Genomic DNA, 19,152 nt, shown 5'->3' with positions numbered 1-19,152 from the left:
ATCCCCGGAGCAAAATGCGGGGAGCGCTTCCTGTAAGATGCAGAGCTTTGCACAGTAGCTCTGCCTCTACTCGCGTTAATCCCCGATGATTACCGACTCTCCCCGCCCCCGCAGTCTTCTTTCACTGGGAGGGGCGGGGATTGATGCTAATGGAGGCAGAGCTACAGCACTAAGCTCTGCCTCCCCGGGCAGCAAAATCCACGACTTGGAAAGTGGGAAGTGCCACACGTTATCCTTTTCTTCTTTTTGGTCAACGTTGACAGCAGCTATTTGCCTACATTTATCATAATAAAGGCTGAGATACAGGACAATCAAACAAGGAAGAAACGTGCAAACACAAATATTGTTTCTAAATTTATGCCTCAGAGTTTCTCTAATTCAGTGACCACAACTTAGGATATATCAGGGGGCTGATTTTTGTTTCAGACTGCAGTTCCTTTCCTGGTGAAGGCGCATCTGTGCCCTCGATAAGCCATGTGCAGCTGTTGATCACAGCAGTCAGTTACCCCCTTCCATCAGACACAGCAGCTACCTTGAAATCTCCTCACACAACCACTCCTACGCAGTGAGCATAGAGCTTCTGGAATGCACAGGTGGAACCATCACCAGCATTACACTGACTGCACCAGAGGTCAAGGGAGTTCTATTAGAAAGTAGCATTTCACCTAACAATTCTGTATTATATAAACGGTCTGTGTTAGTACCAATGTACTGCAAAGGAAAGCAACATAAAAATGATACTTTCTGTGGCTGCAGTAGGCGACACTACCAAAGCGAGTGACCGCTGTATTCTAGGTACACATCTTTCAGTTTCCTGTCAGGTCATAGGGTTGAACTGATAATTTCCAATATGTCCGATCTGCTCCTGATTGATATGGAGATCGATATTTATATCGCTACTGCACAAAAGTCTTCCAACTCCGACTGCACAGTTTATGAAACCTCCGACTCCAACTCCGACTCCAGGTACCCAAAATGGCTGACTCCTTAGTCTAATACTTACCAGGGCTGCAGATTTTGTACAAAATCATCTGACTCCGACTCCTCAGTTTATGAAATCAACGACTCCAACTCCGACTCCGGGTACCCAAAGTTACTCCGACTCCACAGCCCTGCAAAATGCTGGGATTTTGAATACTAGGGCAGATTATGTAATCAAGCTTTTCATACTACATGGAAGAGGAAAAATCTATATTAGTGGCTAAATTGGATGTGTGCCGAGGTGGCCAATTCTGCCGAGAATCTTGTCTGTGTACAGTAGTCCTGATGCCCTCCAATGCCTCAGCCAGCGATCAGCAGATCGATTCGCCAATCGCTGGCCAAGAAAACCGTTCTCCCTACCCATTTATTTGTTCATATCTCTCTTGCCATTGGAGAGATCACCCTACTTCCTGTCTGCAAAGGAAGTACTGGAAATTCTCACAGATGGCAATAAGAGGTTCCTGCCTTCCACCACAAATAGTATTTGTGGAATTGGACTAAGCACGTTGATGAGGCATGCAGTGTATCTGGCAACACGCCTGACATGTGGCTCACATGATCTTTCTACATACTATGGTGGCGCTTCTCCATTCCGATGCACCACATGTGGTGGTTGAAAAATCACTGGTGCATGCTGAATTCACTACTCTGCAATGCAAACCTTCAGGCAAAACAAAGAGACCCACAATGCACCACATAAGCAGGGAATGCACTGCCACAACCATTGCTTGCTTGTTTCTGTTAACTTCATTCTGTTAACATCTTGGCTATTAAAACAAATAACCAATTATTTTTCTTTTATCTTTCAGATGGAAGAAAAACGGAGGAAGTTTTCACTAAGCAGTGATGACTCGGACACCACTGACAGTAAGACGAGGATTTCCCCTACTATGAAATATAAAATCTAATAGTGATGGTGTCTAAACTCTGCAATACTGTGGGCATAAAGCAGAAACCACTTCCACCTCTTTATATAGAATAAAACTGGTCAATAGGTTGTAAACCAAGCAGTGGATGTGAGGACAGTAGCTAGCATTTCTTAAGAAAAGAGAATAGATATTAAATAGGGAGGAGCAGGAAGATAAAATCCGTTGAGCTGTAGTGCTGGTCACTAAGAGTTAATGTCTCTGCACCACAGGGAAGGGGGCAGGTGAAAAGCTCTGTAGTCATAATAAAAGACTAGTTTTTCCCTGATCTGACCTTAACCAACACCCCTCCCTCCCCCCAGCTAAAAAAAAACAAAAAACACAAAACCTTTTTTCATGCGCCACCGTAGGTGAACATTCAAGTATTGGGATTAATTGGGAATTTGGACTCCCAAACTTGATTCGCTAGTGGGCGCCCAAATGTCCTGCTTCCATATTGAATAACTAATTAAAAGTTGCTGCCTTTACTTCCAGTCTGTTCCAGTTTTCCAGTGTTGCAGCTTTATGCTTCCTTACCTGCAGAGAGAATGCACACTGCTCTCATAGCTGACATCGAAGAGTGAAATTAGGAGAAAATGCACACTATATAGATAAAGCAGGAGATATAAGGGACTGCTGCTCACTACTTTATGCCCACAGTGTTTTGCCTGCTACAAAATACATTCTGGAAAGGATGAAGTTTAGATGGCATCACTACTAACTTGTCAGAGGTGTGCTGCCTTTGATGTAGGGTTTGAATCCCAACTCAAGCTGCTACCTAAAACAGTAAGGACTTTTTGGGCAAGGCTCCTTAATGATCCTGGTTATCTGTAAAGAACATTCTAAAGGTGGCCACACACCATACAACTTTTAAAATCTTTTCAATTCAAAAATTGCAATCAATTTTTCTGACTTATTGTAACATTTTAAAAAAAATCTGACCAATGTACCATACACGTAGGGTACATTTTTACCCAATTATGAAAAAAGATTGAAAACTCAGAGAAAATTGCTTGAAAGTGTATATAAGGAAATTGACAATCTACCACACACCATTCAATTTTGATAAAAATTTATCAGAAAAATCCTGCACTTTTATCGAATAGAAACAAGAAATCCGATTAATAATTTTTGCTCGAATAAAAGAAAAACTTTTGATTTTTTTGGGGGAAAAATCCGATCATTTTTAGCTAATTTCAGTAAAATCTGATATTCATTTTTTTTTTTTTTTTTGCCACGTGTGGCCACCTTAAAGAAAACCTGTAACATCAAAAAGTTCCCCTGGGGGGGTACTCACCTCGGGAGGGGGAAGCCTCAGGATCCCAATGAGGCTTCCCACACCGTCCTCCGTCCTTCGGGGGTCTCGCTGCAGCCCTCCGAACAGCGGCGATGTAAATATTTACCTTCCCGGCTCCTGCGCAGGCGCTGTGGCGGCTCTCGGCTCTGAAATAGGCGGAAATACCCAATCGCCGCCGGGTCTGCTCTACTGCGCATGCGCCTGCGCAGTAGCGTGGACCTGACTGAGATCCGGTATTTCTGTCTACTTCGGAGCCGAAAGCCACAACAGCGCCCCCGCTGGAGCCTGGAAAGGTAGATATTGAACAGGCTGTCTGATCTGTTGGGTCGGCTTTGAAGGGCTGCAGCAAGACCCTCGTGGGACAGAGGACGGTGTGGAAAGCCTCATTGGGACCCTGAGGCTTTCCCTTCCCGAGGCGAGAACCACCCCCCCCCCCCCCAGGGGAACTTTTGATGTTACAGTGTCTCTTTAAATCCTGCTACTCTGAAGCTCTTTGAGTCCCCTAGGCCAGTGTTTCTCACCATTCTTACATCATGTACCTCTTTATGAAAGACTTGCACCACTCTGTTGTTAATAACCTCATCTCAAGTACCCCCGACACGTACAGTATATATTTGTTGGCCACTCAATATTTGTGTATAAATGCTTTTCAAACATTCTTTTATGCTTTTAATTAACAAAAAATACATATCCAGGTTTATTTATACATTATTATTTTTTTTTTAATCCAAATTGCACTAGTCTAGATTGACTATGACAAGCTTAAGTGCCTCCAGGGGTACGGGTACCACCTGTTAAGAACCTAGGCAAGAAAAGCACAATATAAATGTTATATATCATACAGTGAATGCAATGGGATTAAATCGATAGCACAAGACTTTTAGCTCTGTTTTGGGTTTGTGTACTACTCGAAGACCTACCAAGTTTGTATAACTTTTTGCGAAGGTTAGTGTTGTTCAGTGCGTCTCCTCCTCTGTCCCCAGGCCCTTCAGCGTCTTGTCTTCCCCTGTACTGCATAGTGTCCCCCAGTTTCACTCCCTGCATTGTGCCCATCCCCTCCGCATGCAGGTACTGCATAGTGTCTGCTTCCTCTATTGCCAGGCCCTCTATAGTGTCAGCACCCAGGGACTGCATAGAGGCTGCTGCGTTTGCCCAGAGGCCATGTATAGTTTCCATCTCTTTGCGCTTTCATCCTAACACCCTTCACGCACTCCCTTACTTCTGTTTATTTATTTTTTGAAGTTCATATACAACTACATAATGTGAGCCTCTGGAGTTATACTAGACTTGTTCCCCAGCCATAGCGGTTTGTAACAAGCAGAGAAAGACCCTGTGGTTGTAGGAAGTCCCACTTAGATTTAGCTGTCAGCTCGGCATGGCTGTCAGCAGGGGGATTGGTGCCCTGTAATAAGGGGTGGGGAAGCATCCACATCTTCACATACCTCCATGCCTTGTGCTAGCGTAATGAGAGAAGGAGGTGTGGAGTGGCAGTTCTGTAGCAATCTCTGGCCCCAATGACTGAGCCGTTATGTTAGCACCCCCACCCTGAGACCCTCTACACATTTCCGGTACAGTTCAATGGGAGACAGTAAACATATGTTTTAAAATATTTTATTTCTTCTTTGATTTGCAGTAAGTTGTTGAGGTTTCTCCTAAAGGGAACCTTAACTGAGAACGATATGGATGTTTCTTTTTAAACCATACCAGTTGCTTATCGGTCCTTCTTCTGTTCTATTTGGCTGCTGTAGTGGCTGAATCGCACACCTGAAACCTCCAGTCTGACTTTAGTCAGAGCACCTGATCGGCATGCTTCTTCAGGGGCTGTGGCTAAAAGTATTAGAGATACAGGATCAGTCAGGCAACTGGTATTTTGTTTTAAAAGTAAAAATCCATATCCTTCTCAGTTTAGGTTCCCTTTAACTGAGAGGGATATGGATGTGTCCTTTTTACACAAACAATACCAGTTGCCTGCCAGTCCTGCTGATCTGAGCTGCAGTAGTGGCTGAATCACACACCTGAAACAAGCATGCAGCTAATCCAGTCTGACTTCAGTCAGAGCAACTGATCTGCATGCTTGTTCAGGGGCTGTAAGTATTAGATACACCCCCCCACCCTCCCATCTTGATCTGTCACTTCCAGGTTGTCAGACATTTTCCCATCATTTTATGAAAAAATAAAATCTTATCAGTAATATTGCAGCTGGAGTCCTCTCTGTGCAGGAGAAACAATGTAAAGGTGCCCATACACTTATCGATCTGTCAAAATCCAAATAACATCTGCCAGGAAGTAAGATGGTTGCCAGAGTACATTCCCAACATCCCTACATTACAGTAGGAGTGATGTGTCTACAAGAGAGGGTGGGACATTCTAGTTCACAGGAAGTAGTCGTGACCAATTTGAAGACCCCAGCTCTGGCAATCGGAAGTACAGGCTTTTGAGGTCTTAAAGTGTACCTGGAGGGAAAACAATGTAGGCCATAATAGCAACATAAATGAAAAGTTAAGTTCTAAAAGCAATACCTATAATTACACTAATCAACATGATAGCTTTCATAATTTGCCATGCTGAATTTTTTCGGTGGTAGTTAGGCATTAAATTTCCACCTGGTTCCTTTAGATTCATTCCGTGGTCCGACTCCGATAGCCTCAAGATCCATTGTATCTCATCAGTGTAGGTTTTGAACATTTTCTTATCTCTAGTTTTAATACATTTGCCTCTCATTGCTGTTTTTCTGTTTATTGTAGGTCACACAACATTATGGTCAAGGTGCTCCAAAGTACCTACCGCAAAAAGCACCTGGACCAGACAGAAGGAGAAGAAGCCGTCAGAGGTTTGTGCTGCCATATTTTGCTTACATTTTTAAGATTCCAGTACATACTTAGCATTAAATATTCATGCTGCCCAATGCTAGATACTGTTAACACAGCTGCTGTGTGATGACTCACATAACCCTGCATTCATTTGTAACAAATAATCAGAGTTTTAAGTGCTCATGTAAGATTATTTATTCCTACTTTCACTCAAGTAACAAAGGGTTACTTTTCTTGGAGTCCAGTGTATTGTCATGTCAGCTTATCCTTTGATGCAATGCTCTATGGTTCCTGTGCCAAGCCTCCGTGCGTGTTTTTGTTTCCGTCTTTACAGTAAATCGTGTAGGATTGCAGCCACTTTGTGTGGGCAGCCTGGAGCCCACATTGCTCAGATTGCCAGAGTCTCAGACAACAGTAGTAGTAGTAGTAGTAGTAGTAGTAATAGTAGTTGTAGTAGTAGATGAGTCCGCCTCACACCCTACACGTTGGTGTTTGGCCTTTAAAGTGAACCTGTCATCTGAACGAACTGCAGCCTAAACAGTTTTTAATTTTGGATAGAATAGAGACAGGCAGGACGTCTGTCAGATATTTATTGATCTCTGTGGGTGTCTTGAACCAATTTCTCCTTACTTCCTGTTCCCACTGAGCCTGTCTACAGAACGGTAAGAGAATGTCCTTATACACAAAAGCTGTTCTATGATTGCCCCATGCTACTAAAAGAAATTGTATTTCGTCAGTGAAGTGTCCTCAGTAGAGAGATCCCTGCTCTCAGTAAGGGCCGGTTTCCACTAGGAATTGTGCTTGCAGTGCAATGGTGATTGTGATTCCTAGTTTACTGAACTCATGTTATTACGATGAGATCCAACAGTGATCACACCACGGTTGCAGTAAACCCTGAAAATGCTTGTTATTGGGTAAAATGACATATATCACTATTGGAGACATTACTGCATGATTCTACTAATGTAATACTACCTAGCGATTTGCAAGCAATTAGAATCGGATCACAAAACACTGATACGGTAGTGGAAACAACCTTAAAGAGAGACTGAAGCCATTAAATTACCTCTTTTTATGTAACAGTCGTGTTTAGCATTAAGATCAAAGATGATTCGCCGCAGAACGAGGTATTAATCCACCCAAAATCCTGGGCCAAAATTCTATGACTTTCCAAGTCGCAGATTTTGCTGGCCGGGGTAGGCAGAGCTTTGCGCAGTAGCTCTGCCTCCAGTCCAGTCAATCTCCGCCTCTCCCCGCCCCTCTGTGAAAGAAGACTGGGAGAGGCGGAGATTGGCTGGAGCAGAGGCAGAGCTACTGCGCTCAGCACTGCCTTTTCCAGGAAGTAACGCAGAATTTGCCCCTGGATTTTGGGGGATAAATCCATCGTTCTGCCACGGGGATGCGGCGAATCATCTTTGATCTTAATGCTGAAGAGAACTGGGAAATAAAGAGAGGTAATTTGAATGGCTTCAGACTCACTCTAATCCTGTTTTTGGAATGGAATGCAAGGAAACACTACCTCGAGTGCAACGTAGACGGCAATAAAAACCTTTTTGTATGTTAAGCATTTTCCTCACTATACCCCAAACTTAGAATTAAAGATTGCCCAGAGCTTCACTAGAGGGACTTTAGCGACCTAGAGCAGAATGCAGTAAATTATGTAGGATACCCACTTTCTGGTAATTTTCCTGGTTTCAGCATCAGAAACACTTTCTACATTGATATATAGCTGTATATTGTATACAGTGCTGTGAAAAACTATTTGCCCCCTTCCTGATTTCTTATTCTTTTGCATGTTTGTCACACTTAAATGTTTCTGCTCAACAAAAACCGTTAACTATTAGTCAACGATAACATAATTGAACACAAAATGCAGTTTTAAATGATGGTTTTTATTATTTAGTGAGAAAAAAACTCCAAACCTACATGGCCCTGTGTGAAAAAGAAATTGCCCCCTGAACTTAATAACTGGTTGGGCCACCCTTAGCAGCAATAACTGCAATCAAGCGTTTGCAATAACTTGCAACAAGTCTTTTACAGCGCTCTGGAGGAATTTTGGCCCACTCATCTTTGCAGAATTGTTGTAATTCAGCTTTATTTGAGGGTTTTCTAACATGAGCCGCCTTTTTAAGGTCATGCCACAACATCGCAATAGGATTCAGGTCAGGACTTTGACTAGGCCACTCCAAAGTCTTCATTTTGTTTTTCTTCAGCCATTCAGAGGTGGATTTGCTGGTGTGTTTTGGGTCATTGTCCTGCTGCAGCACCCAAGATCGCTTCAGCTTGAGTTGGCAAACAGATGGCCAGACATTCTCCTTCAGGATTTTTTGGTAGACAGTAGAATTCATGGTTCCATCTATCACAGCAAGCCTTCCAGGTCCTGAAGCAGCAAAACAACCCCAGACCATCACACTACCACCACCATATTTTACTGTTGGTATGATGTTATTTTGCTGAAATGCTGTGTTACTTCTATGCCAGATGTAACGGGACACGCACCTTCCAAAAAGTTCAACTTTTGTCTCGTCGGTCCACAAGGTATTTTCCCAAAAGTCTTGGCAATCATTGAGATATTTTTTTTAGCAAACTTGAGACGAGCCTTAATGTTCTTTTTGCTTAAAAGTGGTTTGTGCCTTGGATATCTGCCATGCAGGCCGTTTTTGCCCAGTCTTTCTTATGGTGGAGTCGTGAACACTGACCTTAATTGAGGCAAGTGAGGCCTGCAGTTCTTTAGATGTTGTCCTGGGGTCTTTTGTGGCCTCTCGGATGAGTTTTCTCTGCGCTCTTGGGGTAATTTTGGTCAGCCGGCCACTCCTGGGAAGGTTCATCACTCTTCCAGGTTTTTGCCATTTGTGGATAATGGCTCTCACTGTGGTTCGCTGGAGTCCCAAAGGTTTAGAAATGGCTTTATAACCTTTACCAGACTGATAGATCTCAATTACTTTTGTTCTCATTTGTTCCTGAATTTCTTTGGATCTTGGCATGATGTCTAGCTTTTGAGGTGCTTTTGGTCTACTTCTCTTTGTCAGATAGCTCCTATTTAAGTGATTTCTTGATTGAAACAGGTGTGGCAGTAATCACGCATGGGGGTGACTACAGGAATTGAACTCAGGTGTGATAAACCACAATTAAGTTATTTTTTTAACAAGGGGGGCAATCACTTTTTCACACAGGGCCATGTAGATTTGGAGTTTTTTTCTCACTTAATAATAAAAACCATCATTTAAAACTGCATTTTGTGTTCAATTATGTTATCTTTGACTAATAGTTAACAGTTTTTGATGAGTGGAAACATTTAAGTGTGACAAACATGCAAAAGAATAAGAAATAAGGAAGGGGGCAAATAGTTTTTCACACCACTGTGTATGTAGCCACACACTCCCAGTGATGCTTAGCCTAGGCTGTTTAGCTATGCACCCTTCTTCTCCTAGTACACTCTGGGTGACCAGGTCTTTTTTTTATTTTTTTATTTAGTTTACAAAACACAACACAACCATTCCTCAGTGATGCACCTGCCAGCACTAAAAATGTTGCCACCTATGATATATATCACAATGTAAATTGGGGTGAGGAAAGATTTTACATTTGGCAAACACACTTGCTAAATAATTTATGAATATAGGAAAAAAAGCAATTTTAGTAGTTTTTGTTTTCAGTACAGTTTTTCAAACTTTCTGAATATTTCAACCGATGTTTCTGTCAAGTTTATGTAGTTACAATCTGTGCATAACACACGACTGGATATGACTGACGGCCGTGTGTTAGTTCTAGTTCGTTGGCCCACTTAGTCCTAGAGAAGCGGAATGAAAATGACAGTACCAAACAGATGCATTTTTCAGAAGCAGAAATCGGAGGCTGACAAAACTGCCACAGAAGGCTAACTGTCAGCACAAAAGCACATTTTAAAGTGGTTCTGTGTCACTTACCTGGGGCTTCTAATGGCCCAGATATCCGGTCCTGCGCCGTCACTGAAGAATCCTCCATTCCCTGCCGCGGGTCACCTTTCAATTACTGGTCGAGCTATTATTCGCTCCCGCTCGTTTGTCCGGGAGCTTAATGTGCAGTTCCCGGGCACATGAATGAGAGCAAGGATGCTCATTAATTAACTCATTAATTAACTGCTTACCCTCCCCCACCCTATAGTTGCCAAAATAAAACACTTTACATAGTTACCTTAGGGACTAAACTTTTTTTTATGTTTAATATTTATTTCATAAGGGTATATTACTGGTATTTTTCAAATAAGGGGTTGTAATTAGTGTTACAGTATAAAGAAGCACAAAATGGAAAAATAATACACCAGGCCGAAAGTAGAGTGCAGATAGCGAGCAGGTTACAATTTACTGCCAACCTGGCCTCCGATTGACATATCACGCATGCGCCCGCCCAGTTTTCACTATAGCTGGACAGAGAATACCGCTGGGTCCAAAAAAATAGGTTTACTATACCAGGCGGTATTCCCATATACTTAAAATGGTGCTTGGCTGGGACCTGGACATCAATCTTTCTATATCGGAACGTTTACTATAACAAGATTATATTGTATTGGATCTGCTGCACCCAGCTAATCTCAGAGATGCGAAGCTACAGAGTACTACTGGCACTACAGCACCCAGCTGATCTCAGAGCTACAGAGCACTACTGGCACTACAGCACCCAGCTGATCTCAGAGCTACAGAGCACTACTGGCACTACAGCACCCAGCTGATCTCAGAGCTACAGAGCACTACTGGCACTACAGCACCCAGCTGATCTCAGAGCTACAGAGCACTACTGGCACTACAGCACCCAGCTGATCTCAGAGATACGAAGCTACAGACAGTACAGCACCCAGCTGATCTCAGAGATGCGAAGCTACAGAGCACTACTGGCGCTACAGCACCCAGCTGACCTCAGAGATACGAAGCTACAGAGCACTACAGCACCCAGCTAATCTCAGAGCTACAGGCAGTACAGCACCCAGCTGATCGCAGAGATGCGAAGCTACAGAGCACTACTGGCGCTACAGCACCCAGCTGACCTCAGAGATACGAAGCTACAGAGCACTACAGCACCCAGCTAATCTCAGAGCTACAGGCGCTACAGCACCCAGCTGATCTCAGAGCTACGAAGCTACAGAGCACTACAGGCGCTACAGCACCCAGCTGATCTCAGAGCTACGAAGCTACAGAGCACTACAGCACCCAGCTAATCTCAGAGCTACAGGCAGTACAGCACCCAGCTGATCGCAGAGATACGAAGCTACAGAGCACTACTGGCGCTACAGCAACCAGCTAATCTCAGAGCTACGAAGCTACAGAGCACTACTGGCACTACAGCACCCAGCTGATCTCAGAGCTACGAAGCTACAGAGCACTACAGGCACTACAGCACCCAGCTGATCTCAGAGATACGAAGCTGCAGAGCACTACAGGCGCTACAGCACCCAGCTGATTACAGAGCACTACAGGCACTACAGCACCCAGCTGATCTCAGAGCTACAGAGCACTACTGGCATTACAGCACCCAGCTGATCACAGAGATACGAAGCTACAGAGCACTACAGCACCCAGCTGATCTCAGAGCTACAAATCTACAGATCACTACAGGCACTACAGCACCCAGCTGACCTCAGAGCTACGAAGCTACAGAGCACTACAGCACCCAGCTAATCTCAGAGCTACAAATCTACAGATCACTACAGGCACTACAGCACCCAGCTGACCTCAGAGCTACGAAGCTACAGAGCACTACATGCACTACAGCACCCAGCTGATCTCAGAGATACGAAGAGCACTACAGGCACTACAGCACCCAGCTGATCTCAGAGCTACAGAGCACTACAGGCACTACAGCACCCAGCTGATCTCAGAGCTACAGAGCACTATAGAGCACTACAGGCACTACAGCACCCAGCTAATCTCGGAGCAACAAATCTACAGAGCACTACAGCACCCAGACAATCGCAAAGCTGCATAGCACTATAGCACCCAGCTGATTCTGACTGGTGAAGCTGAAGAGCACTATTGGCACTACAGCACCCAACAGATCTCGAAGCTGCAGAGCACTACTGCACCCAGCTGATCTTGGAGCTGCGATACTGAAGAGCACTACTGCACCCAGCTGATCTTAGACTGCATCTCAGAGTGCCCATTTTACCTGACTCCCCCATAAAAAAAATCTGGGCATACCTATAAAAATAGCAGGAAATGGTGAAGTCAATATAAGAAATCCTTGAAGCTGACGTAAGATGGCATGTGCCATAATTATAGCATTGAAGCCGATGTAACAGATCTTTCTATCGTGCATTATGGCGAAGCCATGATTAACTGCTTTAGGGGGATGCTTCATAGCCCTACATCTATATGGAAGCCTCAATCTTCTCTGCCCCTGTACTGCAGCTTGAGGTAGCCGCAGTTATGTCATGCATCCCACAATGCTTGCCTGGGGAAGTAGTTCATTAACTACCTAAGGACCGTGCTGAAATCTATGCCCTGTTTTGATGGCTATCTGGCTGGCAAGGCGTAAATTTCAATCAACTGACGCCACGCGTCCTCGCCGCTTTCGTTGCTCCTGACGATCTCACCGCAGCTCACTTGCTCTGCCTTCTCTATGACGGAAGAACCTTGTGGGCAGGTCAGGAGCCCGATTTCATTAGCTCCTGACCCTCTCTATTAACGTAAGCTGCTCCCATTGGCTTAGTGGGTGACCCAGGATCCCGACGTGCGGTTGTGATGGCGATTTTGCTGGGTATGTGCGGCGATTCGTCGGTATTCTGCTGTTTCTTGTACCAGCGGTCTCTGATCCTTAAGCGGGCAGAGACTGCTGGTACTTAAGTGGTTAATGGGGTTACATCTTCCAGCCAGGCAATGCGACAGCCGGGGGATGCACAACATCTTCCAGGGCATTTCAACCCTCGGTTCTGCAGTAAAGGTGACAGGAGATGCAGGCCTCCATATAGACCGGGGGGAGGTGGGTGCTCTACTGAGCAATCGCCTTAGAAAAGTAAATGTTCACTGCACCCCCCCCTTTTTAAAAGCATACATGGTTTGTTTGTTTGCTTGAAACAAACTGTGTGGATAATTAAAGAAAAAAAATAAGTGCAAAGTTCCTTTTAATAATCTTATTAATTATACTGTATTGGGCCAACATCCTCTGCAGCACTGTACAGAGTACATACTGTAGTCAGGTCGCTTACTGTTCATTAGCGAAGCTCACAATCTAATCCTACCACAGTCATAAGTCAGTTGAGGACTAGGGTCAATGTAAGGGAACCCACACAGCTATGGGGAGAACCTATAAACTCCATTTAGATAGCGCTCTGGCTGGGATTCAAACTGGGGAACCCAACACTGCAAGGGGAGAATGCTAACCACTACACCACTTTATAGCTCTCCTGTTGGGAACGCTTGGTTCTCATTCACATTGTAACTGCTTATGTGTAATTAATCCATACCTCTTCCTGGAAAAATGGTCATTGCCATGGTATGCTTTCTTTACATTGATTCTAAAAATGCAAAATGGATATAGATAGAATATCTCTTTTCACCCACATTTCCTTCCGTTTTACAAGTCACTGTTGATTGTGAAGACAAATGTATTTAGCAATGATATCACTCGCCTGCTGATAGCGGATTAAAAGCTGTGAGAGGCAGGTCAGGGAGCCGCGATATATGGTTGCGTTTGATGGATTACCTGTCTTGTTACTTGTTTTGTAACTTCATTAGTGTATTGATCACTTTAATAAGCTCCATTGAAGGTAATCTCTTGTAATAGATTGATTCAATAATTTGAACTATTAGTAAAAGTGTAAGAAGGTGTTTTGTATGTTGTCTGATTCCTCTTCTCTGTATTTGTGCAGGGTGAATACTGTGGAGCATTTGCACTCTAATCTCTTACTCATTAACCTCTTGTGGGCCAAACAAAGCAGTATGAAGACTTCAGCAATTTTTAGTTGTTTTAAAGTGAAACTGGAGCGAAAAAGTGTATATAATGAACAAAAGAAATCCTTATATAATGAATTGTATGTGTAGTAGAGAAAATTCATAGAACATTAGTAGCAAAGAAAAGAGTCTCTTAATTTTATTTTCAGTTATATAGCTTCCATCATTCTCTAATATTTGAAGTTTACACACTACTATATTTTAAACTGTGAAACAGAGCAGAGCTAATTACTCTTTGTTTAAGATTTTACTGCAGGAAAGTGCAAACAGTGAGAGGCAGGTTGAGATGAGCGCTTCAGAAAACTGTGCATGTTTTGTGGAAATCAACAGAGGTAGTTAATCAGCTCTGCTGAGACACTAATTAGCTCACCTGTGCATGTTTGTGGTTTTCTGCCAAACATGCACTGTTGATGGTACTTGAGGACCGGGTTGAAAAGCCCTGCTGTAGCGGACTCCTTGGGTCAGAAAGCTCAGAAAAGCTCTTTTGTATAGGTAACTGAAGTCTCTTAAAGAGACACTGAAGCCAGGCTAAATTCCATTTTTTAACTTGTATTTATATTTGTTACTATAACCCAAGCTAAATCGCCGCTATCCCGCGGCAAAACGAGGGGTAATACCCCCTATATCCCCCCTGCAAAATCCACGACTCGTGGATTTTGCTGCTCATAGAGGCAGAGCTATGAGCTGCAGCTCTGCCTCCATGCGTGCCAATCGCCACGCGGATCTCCGCCTCTCCCCCGCCCCTGTCTGTGAAGGCAGATTGAGAGGGGCGGGGCGATCCGCCGGGATTGACGCGCTGAGAGGCAGAGCTACAGCCATTAGCTCTGCCTCATTCATGAAGCGCTCCCCGGACTGAACAGAGGGAATTTGGGTGGTATTAACCCCTCGTTTTGCCGTGGGATAACAGCAGTTCAGCTTGGGTTATAGTGATAAACATAAATACAAGTTAAAGGAAATTTAATATCACTTCAGATTCTCTTTAAAGGAAACCAGAGATGAACGCTTTGGCACAAAATAAACATATCCCCCAATAGATTTTACAATATAAATACTATACCTGGTATTTCGCCACTCTGGTGTGCCGTTTTTTTATTTGTGGGTTTTTTTCTTTTTTTTTTTTTTAATCACTAAAACTCCATGCAAAACACAGTTCATCAGAAAAGCATATTATTTAGTGGGCTGTGTGCAAAATGAAATCACCATTTTAGAAACCTCTTATGACTACTTATGACTAGCAAATATAGCTTAAAAAAAATTCAATACAGGCATAGCGCCTTCCTTGGCACCAGCAGCTCCTCCCATCTCATAACAGCTCTCTGTGATGCTGCAAGTAAACAGAACAGGAAAGCAGAGCTAGAAGGGGGCAGGCTTAGGTTTGAAAAGACATCAGAGAAGACAGACTCAGCTATAATGATTCCTGAGCAAAGCCAGTCAGTCGGGGATTTAATCAGGGCTGATTAGAAGTAGACTGAGCAGTGAAGGATGAAACAGAGAGCAGGGTAGTTTCCCCCCCCCCCCCCCCCTGTTCCCACTGATATATATGGTAAAATACATGAGGGTGCTTCGTCTCTGGTTCCCTTTCACTCTTTCTGTACTGGAAACGAGACTCATACCTTTGCTACTAATGTTCTATTCCTTAGCTGTACTACACATTCAAATGATTATATCATAAGTTTATTTTCACTTCAGAATCCCTTTAACCACTTAACGACCGCCTAACGGCCATAGGCGTCGGCGGGTCGTTAGTGGTATAGCATGGAAACGGCCGCTCGATCGAGCGGCCTTTCCATGCTAGTTCACGGAGACTGTCTCTGTGAACAGCGTGCGAGCCGCCGATCGCGGCTCGCACGCATAATGTAAACATCCGGGGAAGAAATCCCCGCTGTTTACATCACACGGCGCTGCTGCGCAGCAGCGCCGTGACGTAGATCGGCGATCCCCGGCCTCTGATTGGCCGGGGATCGCCGGCATCTGATAGGCAGAAGCCTGTCCTATCCGGCGCAGGACGGAACTCCGTCCTGCGCCACTCACAGGTACAGGGAGAGGGAGGGAAAGCCGGGGAGGGCGGAAAGCGCTGCGGAGGGGGGCTTTGAAGAGCCCCCCCCCGGAAAGTGCAGGCAGCCGGCGGCGATCAGACCCCCCCCCCAGCAGGACATCCCCCTAGTGGGGAAAAAAAGGGGGAAGTCTGATCGCCCTGGCTATTTCCTGATCGGTGCTGCGGGCTGGAGAGTCCACGCAGCACCGATCAGAAGAAAACCCCGTGGTCCTTAGACCTGTTAGGAGGTTAGTTTGTGACATAGCCAAGGATTAAAGGACTAGCAAAATAAACTTGGTGTACGTGTAGGGACATATACACAACTAAACAGAAAATGTCTCCATGCACTGAGATTCCTAAATTCTTAATTCGCTACATAAGTGTGGGGGTAAGCAGGCTGCTGTGAGGGTAAGTTGAGGCAGAGATGGTCACACTGTGGGCTGCTGAGGGGTGGGGCCTGACTGCGTCCAGGTCAAGCTCCAGGTAAATGCCATGGCTGTCAGGTTTGCATGCAGCTTGACACTGCTTACTCTGCTATATTAAGAAGAAAAATCTTACAGTTTATAATACTGACACCCCCAGTATATGGAGATAATCAGTTTAGCAGTATTTAGGCCACAACCAGAACACTTGTTTCAGAATGCCTTTTGCTAGGAAACCTCTTCTTAGATAGGACAGCAAACTGATTGCGGAGGTCTCTAGCTTACCACTTCCTAAACATTTCTGTACAGAATTGGATCGTATAAAACACACTAAAGCAGGCCGTACACTGGCTCGATTCGCGGCCGTTTCGACAGCAGATTCGATCCTGGGATCGAATCTGCTGCCAATCGTTCGCGGTAAACGCAGCCGCCGATCCGATTTCCTCCCGAAATCGGATCGGTACGTCGATCGCGCCGTGCGGGAAATTACCCTCGATCGCCCGCGGTTAAAGTGCGCGTTGCTAGCGGCGGCCGATCCGATCAAGTATACATTACCTGAGGCTGGCTCCCGGGCGACTTCTCCGCATTGCACGGCTCTGTTCCGGCTCCATCCATCCCGGCGCTTCCTGTGTCACTGCAGTGACCAGGAAGTTCAAATAGAGGGCGCTCTATTTGAACTTCCTGGTCACGGAGTAACACAGGAAGCGCCGGGATGGAGCCGGAACAGAGCCGTGCAATGCGGAGAAGAGGACCCGGAGCCAGCATCAGGTAATGTATACGGGGGGGGGGGGGGGGGGGGGCAGGCGGCAGGAGCAGCTCAGCAGATTGTGAATCGGTTTCAGGCTGAAATCGATTCACAATCTGTTTGCAGTAAAGGCATCCATACTGATCAGATTCGATCAGATAGGGATCTGTCAGCTGGTCGATCTAATGGCACATCGACCAGTGTATGGCCACCTTAAAGGTTTTTAATCTGATCCAATGAACCATGTGCAAGTAGATGGAGATAAAGTAGAAGTTGTAACAGTTTTCATCTTCCTGGGATGGAAGATCTCTGCAGATGTTGACTGCAGTCATAAGATTAAGACATGCTTATTGCTTGGAAGGAAAGCTATGGCACATTTGGACAAGATAATAAAGGATAGAGATGTCCCTTTACCAACAAAGAACAGGATAGTTAGAGCTACAGTCTTCACAGTAGTAACACATGGCTGTGAAAGTTGGACTATAAATAAGGTCATACGTAAAATAAGATGATTTTGAACTGAGTGTGGAGAAAGCTACTTCGTGTTCCCTGGACTGCTAGAAGATCTAACCAGTCGATACTTAAATAAGGCCAGAGTATTCACTGCAAGAGCTGCAAGAGCTGATACTACTATTAAAACTCCAATACTTTGGTCACATAATGAGAGCACCGGATTTCTGGGAGAAATCTTTGATGCTCGGAAAAATTGAGGGCAAATGAAGACAACAGAGGCTAAGTATGATAGATATGTGAAGCTATGACCATGCCTATGCAACAGCTAAGAGAAGTAGTAATTGATAGACATCTGGCATGCAGAAGTATATATATATATGGTCCTGAAGATGCTATCGACTGAACGAATAAAGAGAAAGGTGATATAGTTACCAGAAAAAGCACTGGCTCAGTCTTGGGCTGTGTTGCTTTAGAAAAAGGACTCTGTCATAAACCGAACCGAAGTGCAATCTCAAAATGCAGAAAAGTCTTTAGAAAAAACTTTGACACATGTAGAAAAAGGTTTAGCAAAAATGGTAAAAACGGGGTTCTCCAATTACATACGGTCAGCCTTCATACAATCAACAATATTATAAATGACCAAAGAGTAGGGCTGACACGTAGTCTGATTCGGCTTGGTAAGTGGTTGTAACCTTTATGGGTATTTATCTCAAAGGCAACAAGACATGTTCGTTTCGGGCTTTGTAAATGATGTATGCGCCCTTCATCAGGCCGTGATTCCCAACTCTGTATAGCTCAACCTGAAGTAAGGAAACCAGACTAGATATAAGGAGTAAAGGGGGGCATCTGAACCCACCAGATGCACACAATAACCTTCCCAATGTCGTAAGGCAAAAGACGCTGCTAGGTGGGAATAACGCAGCCTTTATGGAATGGGGAACTTTTTAAATTTATGCTTTCACTATATTGTTCAACCGCTGCGTAATATGTTGGCGCTTTATAAATACAATAAATAAATAAACCCAAACCCAAAAACCCTCCACTAACGCTAACTCAATTGTGACCCTCACAATTACCTCACACTAACTTACCCTAACTGGACCTTTTTGACCCCAACTGCCAGTGACACAGATGTGTCTGCCCAGGAAACCCAGCAGGGCCATACGAAGATTATACTGCATTTTAACAATGTAACTTACACCAGATGCCCTACAATAGCTTAATAATCAGGGCTCAAATCTTAACTTTTGTGTGTAAAATAAATTGTCTTAAAATCTTGGTCACATACACTTTTTTTCAGGCTCTGTGGTTGGCACTGACGCCGCCTGGATTTTGTCATTCTATTGTTGAGAATGCAAGGGTGGAGGCACTGACAGAATTGCAGGTGCCTCTGTCCCCCAGCCCCTCCGTTGCCCCTGATCCCCGTACTCCCCCCTGACTGTGGCCAGGTGTCCCTGGCTGGGGACTACTTCTGTGTGTGTGTGGGGGATTCCCCTTCTATACGGGCTGGTGGTGGCCTGCGGGGATCCCCCTTCTGTGGGGGGGGGGGTGTCCCCTTCTATGGGTGGTGTCTCCATCTGGG

The 19,152-nt window shown here is 44.6% G+C and overlaps 1 protein-coding gene across 2 annotated transcripts in view; it reads left to right on the top strand.

Annotated features, from left to right (window-relative positions):
- The window catches only part of JADE2 (jade family PHD finger 2), a 385,478-nt gene that overhangs the window by 69,028 nt on the left and 297,298 nt on the right, over positions 1–19,152 (top strand). For both annotated transcript variants that reach the window (XM_068277917.1, XM_068277916.1), the window contains exons 2-3: positions 1,791–1,848; positions 5,928–6,013. In XM_068277917.1, coding sequence (XP_068134018.1) covers positions 1,791–1,848; positions 5,928–6,013 — 144 coding nt within the window. The remainder of the gene's footprint in view (positions 1–1,790; positions 1,849–5,927; positions 6,014–19,152) is intronic.

This window comes from Hyperolius riggenbachi, chromosome 3 (assembly GCF_040937935.1).
Source record: "Hyperolius riggenbachi isolate aHypRig1 chromosome 3, aHypRig1.pri, whole genome shotgun sequence".
Lineage (NCBI taxonomy): Eukaryota > Metazoa > Chordata > Amphibia > Anura > Hyperoliidae > Hyperolius > Hyperolius riggenbachi.
This window is presented reverse-complemented; position numbering and strand designations above follow the sequence as displayed.